This window comes from Onychostruthus taczanowskii, unplaced genomic scaffold (assembly GCF_017590055.1).
Source record: "Onychostruthus taczanowskii isolate IOZ18803 unplaced genomic scaffold, ASM1759005v1 scaffold37, whole genome shotgun sequence".
In the NCBI taxonomy this organism is placed as follows: domain Eukaryota; kingdom Metazoa; phylum Chordata; class Aves; order Passeriformes; family Passeridae; genus Onychostruthus; species Onychostruthus taczanowskii.
This window is the reverse complement of record NW_024501126.1, coordinates 4,726,799-4,740,203: the sequence shown is the minus strand read 5'-3', so window position 1 is coordinate 4,740,203 and position 13,405 is coordinate 4,726,799. Positions and strand designations below refer to the sequence as shown.

At 38.5% G+C, this 13,405-nt stretch overlaps 1 protein-coding gene across 4 annotated transcripts in view; it reads left to right on the top strand.

Annotated features, from left to right (window-relative positions):
* The window catches only part of MED10 (mediator complex subunit 10), a 67,719-nt gene that overhangs the window by 28,483 nt on the left and 25,831 nt on the right, over positions 1 to 13,405 (top strand). For 2 of the 4 annotated variants that reach the window (XR_005953211.1, XM_041411805.1), the window contains exon 4: positions 10,880 to 10,975. The exons of the other annotated variants lie outside the window; for them this stretch is intronic. Coding sequence is in view for 1 of the 2 variants with exons in the window: in XM_041411805.1 (XP_041267739.1) it covers positions 10,880 to 10,975 (96 nt within the window). In the remaining variant the exon portion in view is untranslated. The remainder of the gene's footprint in view (positions 1 to 10,879; positions 10,976 to 13,405) is intronic. 4 annotated transcript variants of the gene reach the window in all.

Here is a 13,405-nt window from a genome sequence, read left to right as displayed (position 1 = left end):
TTTACACATGAGCACAACATATTAAAAAAAAAAAAAAGGGTACAATTTTTTTAATCTTGGCAGCTGCAAAGATTTTTTCTTTGTGAAAGGGTCTCACTAAGCTTGACAGCAGAAGGGACTGCAATCTGCCACAGTCATTTTCATGGACTGATCTGTTGGTCGGATCAAGCTCCCATTTAGTGATCAAGTAAAAACAAAACTTGAAGGCTTTACCAACAGTAGCAAATGTCAAAATGAATCCACACTATCCCTTAGCCTGAAAAAAAGGCTTAAGAGACCACTTACAACAACCTGAAGAAATAAAATAATGGCCATGAAAGCTTTAAAAGAGCAGTAGATAGAGTACAGAAAAAACCTCTCAGAGCTGAACCCCATGAGGAGGCACAACACAGAGGTTTGTCTATCCTGAAAATATCTATCTCTCTGAACAGAGTGCAGTGCAGGATTTTGATGCCAGAAAAAGACTAAAAATTATGACCTTTTTTTCCTGTATGAAGATGCATTGAGTCAGAACTGTGCTCAATATGTCCAAATCATCTTATAAGATGATCATACCAAATATAAACCTGCTTCTCTTTCTCCCAGTTTTTCTCTGCATTCAGAACAATCACAAATATAAACATGCTGGATCTGGAACCTGCAGCAGATCCCTAAATCTGGTCCCTGCAGAAGCTTCAGGACTTCTCTGGTGCCAATTTATCCAGTTATCTGACTCTGTAGTGTGGCTGGCTAGTTTCTCTTGTTTACAGCTAAGAGGCATATGTCAGTATTTCCTGGCAATAGGGCAGATGTACCCGAAAGGACAAAGCCATTTGAGTCTACTTTTAAGCACTCATTGTTTAGGTGAAGCTCTAGCCAGCTTAAATGGATCACAGCCTTGGGCAGAGCAAGAAAAGAGGGAAATAACAGGTGGTGTTTGCTTCTGGCACTTTTTGATTCTCCCCAGTTTTTACTATACTTTGTTTTTGCCTCTTGTGCACTAATATACTCTTAGTTTTTTTCTGTAACTCAAGAACAGAATGTGCACTGAAACTTTTGCACATCAATATGCCTCTATATAAACCAGCCTATTCTTGCATTCATTCCACTTTTTTTTTTTTTTCCCCCCCAATGAGGATACCAATTTATCTCCAAAAATTTGCCATGCTTCTACTTTTCATTGTAAGAAATGTTATATAAAAGAAAATCAGTGGTTGACCTGCACATGTCTGATTGTACCATTAGGAGCACTCAAGAGAAATGTACCAGTAAAATAGAACATTGATCAAGGTAATTTTACTATCACAATAATAATGATCCTAACAAAAATCCTGTTGACCAGCAGGGGACTTCCTTATTAATAGTCCACATGCTATATGCACATTCTGCATTATGAAACTGCTTTTGCCAAATTGTCATGTTGACTGCTTTATATGCCACAACAATTAATATTATACAGATTTACAACTGCCACCTTTAGGAGCTAAAATTGTAAAGTAAACTTAGCTGCCAGCTAAAATGCTGTCTTGGGAGGTGGGATGTGTTGCTGTGAAAATGTTCACATGATATGCTGTTTACAGCCCTTTTATGAAAAATACTCCTCCTTGTGGTAACTGAAACTTGTAAGGAATTTCAATGACTAAAGCAAGCTGCAGAAGGAGCATTGCTGTGAATGGATAAATTTCTGCTTTCAAAGCATTAAGCAACGTGAAAGCTTGATAAACACATGCACTTTAGGGGAGCTCAAGTCTGGGGGATCTGGGAGAGGAGCGAGGAGCTGGGGCCTGCCAAGTCCAAAAGCATCTCGGAATGCTTTAGGAGAAGCAGTCAAGAGAGATGACCCTTTGCCTCTGCTTGGCACTGGTGAGATATATCTGGACTGCTGTGTTCAGCTCCAGGCTCCTGAGGACAAAAAGAGATGTGAACTTATTGGAGACAGTCCAGCACGAGATCACGGAGATGACGAAATATCTTCAGCATGAGGGAAGGCTGGGAGAGCTGGGCTGCTCATCTTGGAGAAGAGACGGCTCTGGGGAGTCCTTATAGCAGCTTCCCAGTAGCTGGAACTGCTCACATGACTTGGCATTCATCTGTGACATTGTCCTTCATGTGTCCTTCAAATTTCCATTCATTTCCCCTCCTTGCCAGACCTGGCTTGGATGTGTGGAACTGAGCGAGGCCGGCTCCATGCAGCTGGGAGCAAGAGGACTGGCTGCCTGAACCACACAGTCTTTGTAGACCAAAAGCCAAGCCCATGGCCCCAAGATACAGCTGTTAGGTGTTGTGCTTTTCATTCAAAGCCTTTGGGACACCATGAGGGACTCTGTCACACCCCACCAGAATGGGAGTTTCTGTAACACTGATATAATGTGCGCCCGTGTGCTCTCTGCCATGGGTCTTTGTGTCAAGATGGTTGAGTTTGGGAGAAAGAGCCAGTTCTGCCATGCACTTACCCATATTTCCCATTTCAGTTGGTGATGCAATGGAACTGCATTTACATTTTCTGCAGAGTAAACTAGTTGGACTTAGTCTGAGGTGGTGCTCAGAAACAGACAAACCTACATATGTGTAAGTATTTTGAACAACCAGGGAACTGGCATGTAACGTGAACATGTAACTTAAATTACTTGATAGGGCAGATGTTCCCAGATAATATTTTGGATTATCTAGAGTCATAATTTTACATATGCTGGATCAGAGATTTGGATTCATGAACAAAAAAAATTCCTGAAACACTATGACAGTGGTTAATAATTTTGCTGATAGAGCAAATCTATTTAGCACACTGTATTTGAGCAATGAGTAGCACATTTGCCTCAGTGAAGTTGTCATTTTGGACAGTCTTTCAATGGCTGATGTATAGAGAGAAGCAGTGAAATAAATATTTAAGTGCACATAAAAAGTCAGTCACTTTTTGTACCAAATGTGGAAGAAAACCTCAGACTATGCCCTGCAAGTCAAGAATAGGCTCCCTCAGATCTATTAAGAAAAGCACAAACTAAGTCTAAAGCTGTTCAGATTTCTCTTTGGCTGTAGACTTCTGCCTCTATGCTGTCACTTATTTCTCCTGCATGCCACACCATAAGCACACCTAGTTCTTCCCTAGGGAAGGAACAATCTCCAGTTCCTACGAGGAAATTCTTGCACTATAAGATGATAGTAAAAAACCAAGGTCACACTAAAAATCAAGATACTGTTGTCATATCTCCTCCAAAAGGACAATCCAGGTATGTACACAGCTCATTTCATGTGTCACCAAACGTGTCTGAAACTTGCTCAGAGTAATTTCTCTTTCTCAGGACTTGGGACTATTTTTGCTTAGAATCAGAAGACTTTTTGAAGATTGGTTTGGGTTTGTTTTGTTTTGTGTTGGTTTTGGTGTAGTTTTCTTTTTTTTCCCCTTGGTTGTTTTCCTGAAGAAAGGAGCAGTGAGGACTGCACTAGGCTTTGCACACATTTCCAGTGAGGTATTTGTTATAACTGTAATATCTGATGTAACTTTGCCTGGACAATCAGCACAGGTAAAGTTGTTTACAAAAGCTGTTTATGGATGTTCTGAATTATCTCTCCCCAAATACATGAATTTTCATTGTCAGCAAAATAACTGCAGTCCAGTTTGTGTTCTCATGAGACCTAACTTTAGAGTTAAAAAGATCTTTGGATATTTTTGGTAGGGTTTATTTCAGAAAAGATGCAACAGATCTACTGCAAGTGATGATACCCCATCACTAAAGGACATTTTTCATAACAGGAGCTCAGAGACCAGGGCATGCAAAGAAACCCAGACTAGATCTGCATCCAGGGGCTGGTGAATGAATTCTAAGAGGAAGGATATGATCACTTCAGAAAGAATGACATGCAGAGAGGGACTGGGAAAATAAGTTAGGCCAGGAAAAAAAGGGAAAATACTGATTATTTATCCACTGTAAAAGAAAAGCAGTGATTACTGCAATAGATCAAAGCAATAGAAAGGTGGATAAAATTGCTTGGTTTTCCATGTTAAAAAAAGGAAAAAATAGAAAAGCTTAACAAGATAGAAATGTAAGCCCAGTAGATGCCATCTTTGATGACAACAATTATGGTAAATAACTGTATTTCATGAATATGTTTATAAAATAATTCTGGATTCCTATAGAGATCTGAGCTTCCTATTTTGTTGTCTAAGCATTAGCTCTCCATCAGCAAATCTATGTAAGGGGAAAGAAAATGAGTTTGGGAGGTGATAGCCAAGTAGATGTTCTGCAGTGGATATGCTTTACCCAGTTTAGTTTTCATTTGCTGAATGAATAACAAGGCATTTGCTGTACCTGCAGCACTAAATTAAGGACATAATCATTCCAAGCTGTTAACCTACCCTGTATTCCTACCCTCTTAACCCCACACAAGTTCGTAGTCCTGAGTAACTTTCACTCTTTGCAGAAGTCTGAGATCCTTGTAGTGTTCCTGGAAACCAAAAGGTTCTGTGTGTTGAAATGAGAAGGAACATTCTTACAAGCTATTGAAATCCAGATACTGTCTATACAGAGGTTATACACCAAATATATGTGTATATATGTAACCTCCAAAGCATGAACCACTGTTTCTCACCTATGTCCTGCCTTGTGGTCCAATCACTGCTATTCCCACTTTGTTGCCAGTTGTTAGAGATTTCAAGTGTTTTGCAGGTTTGTGTCAGTCATTTGTGAAATAAGATGCAAAACGTGTATTTTCTTTCCAGCTTGTGACTTCTTATCATAACCAGCAAAGAGCATGTGGGATAAGGTATCCTACCAGAAGTTAGGAAAACCAGAAGGAATTTTTGTCCATGAACTTTTTGCATCTAATTGCAGCACAGAGGCAAGGAACGTACACTCACATCAGGAAATGTGAAGGGAAGATGCTCTCACACCAGAATACTAGAGCAGCCTGACAGCTTCCAATGGCTGACCAGAGAGAGTCACTGAAGGCAGCCAGCAAATGTAGTTTCATTTGCAGAGTAGATACAGACTGCATTTCACGTTCTTGTGCTGGACCAATTATAGGTTATTAGTATCAAAAGTGAGAAGAAAATTATGGTTAATTTCATAAAAAGCCCTATTATGGAGGTAAGATGAAGCTCTGAGGTATTAATAGATTGTGACACACTGAAGTTGTAGCAACAACATGAAGTAAATCAACAGTTTTTGATAAACTCAAATTGAATTGCTAGAATGTGGACCTGTCTCATATTCTTCCTGGTTATTATATTTTTTCTTTAAAGAAACAATGCTGGGATAATGCCAGCCTTAAACAGTTCCCTTTCATCCATGTCATTTGCTGTCAGAAAGGACCTGGGGATTTTCAGGAACACAACATGATGAGTCAACTGTGCAGCCCTGTGATAAAGCTCAAAGAATACTGAAACTGCATAAGCAAGAGTGAAGCCAGCAGGTAGAGAAGTGTTTTCCCCCCTCTATCCAACACTGCTGAAAATGTACCAAGACAAATGTGTCCAGTTTTGCCACGCCATTACTATTTATGGGAAGGATAAGAGAAGGGTCCTGTTGCTTTCTTTGACTACTAAAAGAGAAGGTTTAGAAAAGACAGAGAGAGATGCTTTTTAAGGATAAAAATGATTGGGTGAGAGAAAATGGACAGACATTGCAAAGTGTGAAATTCTAATTAATTGTTAGGGGAAAAAAATTAATGAGATTGCTGAGAGACTTCATTAAATGCCACACTTCAGGATTATTTAAAATGTAATTGCTCAATGCCCTGAATAATGTGATCTAAGTTGGTTCCATTAAGAGGTAGAGTTTGAGCCAAGATGATCCTTATGGGTCCCTTTCAACATATAGAGTTCTATAATCCTATGATCCTGCTGATGCCTGCAGAAAAAACAAAATCCTTTCTCATCTCAATAGAGCCAGATTATTTAGAAATTTTTATTATTTTTAGAAATTTATTTATTTAGAATAAATTTAGAAATTATTTATTATTTTTTTTAAGACAGTAGGTTAAATTCACCAGTGATATGGCTACATCAAAGAATGGAATTGCATCGAATGTTCCTGATTTCTACGTAAACCAAGTATCAATTTTAAAAGAAGGTAAATTTTATATTGGGAGAGTACTGTCCCGGACAATATGACATGACAGTTTCTTATTTAGAGACAGTGTTTAAATCCTAGATATTTTAAATCCTGTGGGTTTTTTTTTTTGGCCAACCAATGTTTAAATATATTTACAAAGGTGTGTTTTACCTGTTTTTGAATACTATTTTTTATGTTATTGCATTAAGTCTGGATTGCGATATCTCAGGGAATGCTTTCAGAATTCAGGATGCATGGAGCTCTAATCTTCAACTCAGCCTTAAGCTCTGAAACAATAATATGCATATTTTTATCTCAATTGTTCTTCCATAATTTATAGTGAATGTAATTGGACTGAGGCTCTCATAATAATGTGAACAGATGTCTTCACTTGTAATATGTTGTTCCGTATTAGATTCTATTTTTATTACAGTTGAAATGGGCCTTTATTGCACATCTCCTTCCTGTGAAGTATGAAACAATTTAGAAGTCCAGAAGCAGTGTCTAACTGATAAAACAGATGCAGATGGGAAACAAAAATTTTGTATCACCCATCAAAGAGAAAAGCCATAACTTTATGAATGAAGTGTTTTACACTGGAGAGTGAAGATACTGCCTCAACATTTCTTGGACATTCCTATTACAAAATTAACAGCATATTATAAGATAAAATAACCTAAACTACAAGGGTTATTATTGTCCACTGGGTATTTCTCATTGTCTGTCATGGACGCTTTAGTGAAAAGGACCAGACAAACTCATTCAAAAATTTTAATAAGACTTGGTCACACACTAAACAAATTCAAAATTGCTTGTATCTATAGAGGAATACCTTAGGAATACCTTAGCCTATTTTAGAAGATGTCTGCAAAAGAGAAGGGCAAAGGATTACCTTCAGACTCTGCCTTCTGTAGTGATTAATGGATTTGCCTAAATCAGGCAGGATTTGGTACCTGCTCCCCACTTCATAACTGCAGTTCATCTCAGTGTAATTAGACTTGACATGTCCACAGAGGCATTCCATAGGCATTCAACATCAGGTAGAATAAGAACCCTGGATGCAAATGTATCACAGAATCATTGAGTAGAATATGCTGAGTCAGAAGGAACCCATCAGGATCATTAAATCCAACTCCTGGCCCTGCACAGGATCACACTGTGTGCCTGAGAGTTTGTCCAATGTGGATCCTTTCCAAAGCAACACCACATCAGTGCTGAGTGCACTCCTCAGCTGTCCATAGCACTGCCAAAAAACAATGCACTCTTCATGTCCATGGGACAGCACTGCACATCATTCCAGTGCAGCTGGCAGATTCTGCCTTGCAGTGCTTAGCAAGAGGAGGAATTTACTGGCACACAGTGGGCTGCTGCCAGAAGGAAAGTCGTAAAACCATTATTAGGAGGAAACCCTTTAGGTATTGTTTTCAGGGAGATACGAAGTTCAATTTAATGACTTAAATTGCTCATCCAAAACGTGTTCCTACTTGTAGCACAGCAGAACTTTTTCACTTCTATGAGCTGGATCAGTCAGTCTCCCTGTTCTTCATTCCTGTACCTGCTGTGCATCCCCAAAGGTGCCACAGCAAACTGACATTGAAGAGGTTGGGGCAGTTTGGAAGGAGAGTGAGAGGGCTAGAAGGAAGGCTGTTTGGGCAAGGCGCCCTAACTACTGCAAGCATGACAATGAGTGGTGCTGATCCTGAGAAAGCATGAAGAGAGTACCTGTGGAGAGCCACCACCAGAGCTCTGGACAGGTAAAATGCCTAACAGGAATGACAGGCCCTCTGCCTCTTCTCACTACACCTGTGATCTAGAAGAACATTATGTTTCTCATTCAGAAGTAGGTTAATCACAAATAAATCACAAATATGTGATCCATAGGGATGTTTTGAAAATGTATTAATGAGAGTTTGTTCAGTGCTTTCAATCCGTGCAGTCAAAAATCTTGCTTTGATCCATTAATGCTACATTTTAGTGGGAACAGGGAAGGAACATCTTGAGTAGTGTTGCCCTAGAGCTGGCAGAAGCCCTCATCAGTATCTATGAACAGATGGTGAGCTCAATAAATAATATTAAAGCCAAATCAAGAGAATGCAAGACTTTTAGGACAAGGGTGATACAATCCCCTGCTCTTTTTTCAGCTTTACTTTTTTGACTGTTCTCCTTTCCTTTACTTTCATTTTCTCTCCCTCATGCTAGTTTATTTGTTTATTTCTTATATTTTTTTTTCCTCAGACTTTTTTTCCTTTGTATATTTTTCCTTTTGGAGACAGGAGGAGGATGGTACACCTTGATATAAATAAGTGCAAGAGCCAATAAAGACAGTGGCAAATTGCACATGCTTAGAGAATACTCTTTCTTATCTCTCTTCAAAAGTAAGTTATCTATTTAAAAAAGAATTTAGAATGCTATCTGTCTGAGTGGTGAATAAAAATTATAAGAAAGTTCTGTGGCTGTTCACAAACAACTGCTATTCCCAATTTATCACACTGAGAGTCCTTCCAAGTTGCTCCTGTGCATGGTTATTTCCCCCCTGAGCTGCACAACAAGAAGAGAGGGTTAAACTGACTTTGCCCAAGTCTCCTTGCCTTTCAGCAATATAAAGTCTGAAAGAGACTAGGCAATGGCAATAAATCAGAAAGAGTGCAGCGTGTTTTGCCAAGTTTTGTTTGGCACATGAAGAACAACATCTCACACCAGGAAAAGAACAGGCACTCTAAGCAATTGTTAAACAACAAAGACTCTATGTGCAATCTTGTTTGGCTGTTCTTGTTACCCAGTATTGACATCCTGGAGAGATTTGAAAGCAGAGAGTCAAAATGATCTCAACTCTGAGAAGATACATGACAAAGTAAAGGAACAACAGCCTGTACATCTTGTTCAAAACCCATTACTTTATTCTACAAGTAGTTAAAACTCATTAACACCAAAAAAGAGAAACATTAATAAGGATAAAGATGATAAAAGCTCAGTAAAAGAAATTTAGATTGCAGTGCAGAAAACCTTTCTAGCAGTGGAATGAAGTATTGGCTGACAAAAATATTTTAACTCTGATAGAATAAGTATAAGAATATAACCAGACCTGCTTTTTCTGTTGGAAGGGGTCTAAAGACATTTAACTGCATTGTAGCACTATATTCAATTAGCCAAATTGATTTTTTTGTGCACTCTCTTCAAGCAATGAACTGCAAAATACTCAATATTCCTTCTCCTTTAATAGGTCTGTGTGCATTCTTCTGTTTCTTCAAAAATAACAGAACTAATTTGGGATAAAGAATGCCTGAGCTTACATCAACTTTTTTTTTCCCCTCAAAAAAACAAAATAAAGACACTTAGAATAATAAATAGCAAAAAAGGGGGAAATATAATCTGATATTTTTGTGCTTAGCTTTAAATGCTGAAAGTTGTGAATGAAGGATGGGTACCTGATGATAGAATCATCTGCCATGTACAGGGAAGTTACTAGAAACTAAATCAAGCTGAACAACCATCTGTCAGAAATATTTATGCACATCATTGCAAAAAACCACCAAAAATATCTGATTTTTATTTAATCTATGATATTTTAAAAATAATTATATTATCTGGTTTGTCTGTTTCCAATGATTTTTGAATATATGGGTAAGGTTTCATAGATTTTCGATATCTGGGGAGAGGGTATTGTATTAGATGAAAGTATACTTTTTTTTTTTCAATAAACGGTATAAACTTTTAATGTTATTATCTCCTTGTCCATAGTACAAAGTTTTTAAACTCTGGTCAGCTATCCTAAAGTTAAATGGGAGCTGAATGTGTTCTGCATTTCCCAGCATCAAAGCATAAGGTGAAATTCTTATGCTTTTCTGATTTTCAGTCCCATTGAATGAACAGATGGAAAATACTGCATGCTTTTAAGAATTATCAATAAATCAAATCTATATTATATACTACTAAAGTATGAATGCACATTATCCCAGCAGAATAAACAAAAATGTGCTTTTACTCTGCATACAGAATTTATTTTTAACATTCAGACTACAAGATAAACAAGCAAGAACACAATTACTGTAGAAATATGTCCTGACCAGAATGTTTAGTAATGCAGTCTTGCAGTGTTAATGATGTTCCACGTGCATGTGTGCATTTTCATGCATGGTATGAAAAGCCACAGGTGTATTTCTGAAATGTCCATTCTTGTTTCACAGAATGGAAATTCAAATGCTCACACATGTGGAAATTCGTATTAGGGTCATAATCTGATTCATCTCATTAGGATGCTACTTGAGCTGTAATAGCATTAATATCTTGCACCACTATTAAATTAACAGGAAAAGCAAGTGAAATGAAAATATAATGTAATTAATATCAACAAAGTTGAGACCCAACCCCCATTGCTGAATTATCTGGATCAGGTGTACTCCATCGATTATACCATCAGTTACAATCTCAGGACTAGGTCCTTCTTTTAACCTTGTGAACTTTATTTCTGGGAATTTTTCTGCTGGTTTATTTGCAGCATTCCTATCTTAAAGCTTATATTTTGTATCCCTGGACTGGTTTCATGTTACCATATATTGATCCCTCATGTAGAGAAATAAGAAATTGGTGGTAAGTATTTTTTCTACAGCTGAGTTATTTTTTCTCTGCCTCTTTTGTATCCTCTTTCCTTATTATTTCTGCTGATTGTCTCTCTGCCTTTCATCCCCTGAAGCATTTAAAATTATTTATTCTTAATTTTCATGCCTGGAAAGTCCTAGGATACTTTTGCATTTAATCCAGCAGTATTGATCATCCTTCCTCTTTCCTTATTACTGAAGGATCATAATGGTCCTTTCTCTTGTTTTTTTCACACCACCATTCAACCATTCCAGTTCCTTTCTGGCCTTTATGAAGTTCTCCCCAGTAAGTGGAATGTACTCTGGATTCCCAAGGTGATGGATGATCAGAATGCTCTCGCTGCTGCCTGGGTGAGCAGTTTATTTAATTGATAACTTCTTTTTAAAAAAATCATAGACTCAGAGAAGGTTTTAGGCCGGAAGCTCCTCTTGCAGTCACCTACTCCAAGCAGAGCTAACTGCAAAGCCAGATCAGGTTAGCCAAGGCCTCATTCTGGGCAGTTTTAAAATCTTCCAAGGATGGTGATTCTGTCACTTCTCTAGGCAGTGTCTAAACCTGCTTTAGTAAAGATTTCTTTGCCTCATTGAAAATGTCCCCTGCTACTAGCTGTGGCTTTTGTGTCCCATGCTTTGAGAAGCTCTCCTGTGCTGATGGTGTCTCTTGAAACTGAATGGATGCAGGGACTGTCTGCTGCTCCCACGCTCTGCGTGTGCTACGAGCACTCTCACAGGATGACTCTGCAACTGCCGTATCCTCAATCAGGTCCTCATGCCCTGCTCACAACCATGCCAACAGATGCTGATAATATCTAAATGTTAGTCATAATCCATGCCACTTAGGAGGCTATATATTTACATATATTGTTTTTGGAGGGGGTAATGACCCTTAGTGTGCCTACGTCCATCACATTCAAACACTTTAATCCTCTCTCTAAGTAATACAAGCCCACAGCTCTTAATATAGTTTCAATTCACAGAAAAAGCACTAATTCCTTCAAAGTCACCTTTCCCCCCACTTATTTTTGAAAATGCAAGTATATTTATTGCTGTACTGCAGGTGGTAAGAGTATCTGAAGAGAAGGACAACAGACCATATTTTAAATATCAAGAAATAAATAAGCTGGATCAATATACTGTAACAGATTGTTTTGCTCATTAGAAGGTAAAAATAAAAAGGAAACTTGTCAATCTACCAAAAATCTAGCCTTTCAATAAGGATATAATTGGAACAAGCTGTCAAAAACAACTTTGAAATTAAATTCACAGCAGCTGGTACTCAATACATTTCATGACAGGTCATCAAAGATAAAAATTTACCTCTACATGTTGCTTCTTTCATCTCTGTCAGATATTTCAAAATGTCCAGGATTTTTAAAGCAATATTAACTATTTCATGTTAGAATAACACAAAAATTGTGCCTGTATCCTAATTGGAGGCTTTTCCTTTGCAGGAATACTTCACTGTAACATTTGTTACTGTTAGCATTAATCCTTTCCTAACCCATCCCTTACAGCCTTGACTAGTTCTTAGTTTTGTTGTAACCTTATCTCTGTAGGAATAGATGATTTACTTCCTCCTCTGTAAATAATACCCAATATTTTCTATCAATCAACAGACTGTGGATACTGTCTCACGTGTGAATATTTCTTAGGCACCAAAACATACAAATCCAGAGGTATTTAGAAAGACAGAGGATGGTGTTAACACTTAAATCTGATAAAGATCACTGCAATTCTGCTCTGCAGCTCACTGTTAAAAAACCCCAACTCACCTTTTTCATAACAATCTCACTGTAAAGGAACAAGGAAGGATTGTTTCTTTTCTACATCAAAAAGTCTCTTTGATATTTCCTATCCCTCCAGAAGCCTCCTCTCCCCCCCCCTCCCCCCTTAATAGCATAACTCCCCCCCCCCCCCCCCCCCCAGCAGTGTAAAATCCCTGGGTGACTAGTTTCCTAATTCAAGATAATCCACACATTCAGACAAAATCCTGTCTCAAGTGTGGTCAAAATCCTGTCTCAAGTGTGGTATCTTTGCACTGCAAGGAACAATCAGTGATGATTGTAAAGCAGAGTCTCGTCTCTGACAGTGATCACACATTCCTAGGCCATTGCTTGAACTTGGGAAGCTGGAGCTACAGAATAAAGAAGCCTTGCTCTCCATGGGTAGCTGCCGTGCACCTGTTAGAAGGTTGCTAGGAATCCAGATGATTAGTTGGTTTTCACACATTCCACACTTCTGTCGTCAAGGCTGGTGAACGAATAAAACTTGCTGGTCACCTATTTTTGTATTCATTGTGTTTTGTACCCATCTCCACCTTGCCCTGCATCACCTTTACTGATCCTTTTTGTCATTTGCAAAAAACTGTACTGATGGGGAGGACGTGTTGCAAAAGTAAAAGGAAGAGAGCAAGCAGCTGGGGACTGTGCTAGACCTCAAGAGATCACTTTTAGCAAAACTCTTCCTACAATTTTAGGGAAGCGTGTAAAATTATTTCAAGGACCAAGCTCAGGTCCAGGGCTCCAGACTGAACTTGCTGCAAGCTGTCACTCATAATAGTCAGAGTGGTATACTTTTAGGGCTGGCATGATGCTGCCTTTTTTTTCTTTAACTCCAGAGTCATTTGAACTGATTGCTCCTCTCACTGCTTCCCTGGTGTGTGAAAGAGAGGGAAGGAATGAGTAGGGTTGAAAAAAATTCATTGCACCTGCACCCCTGCACCCCCTGCACTCTTGTTCTGTAGCCATGCCTAGGCATCCAGATTCATAAGGGAAGGTGTAA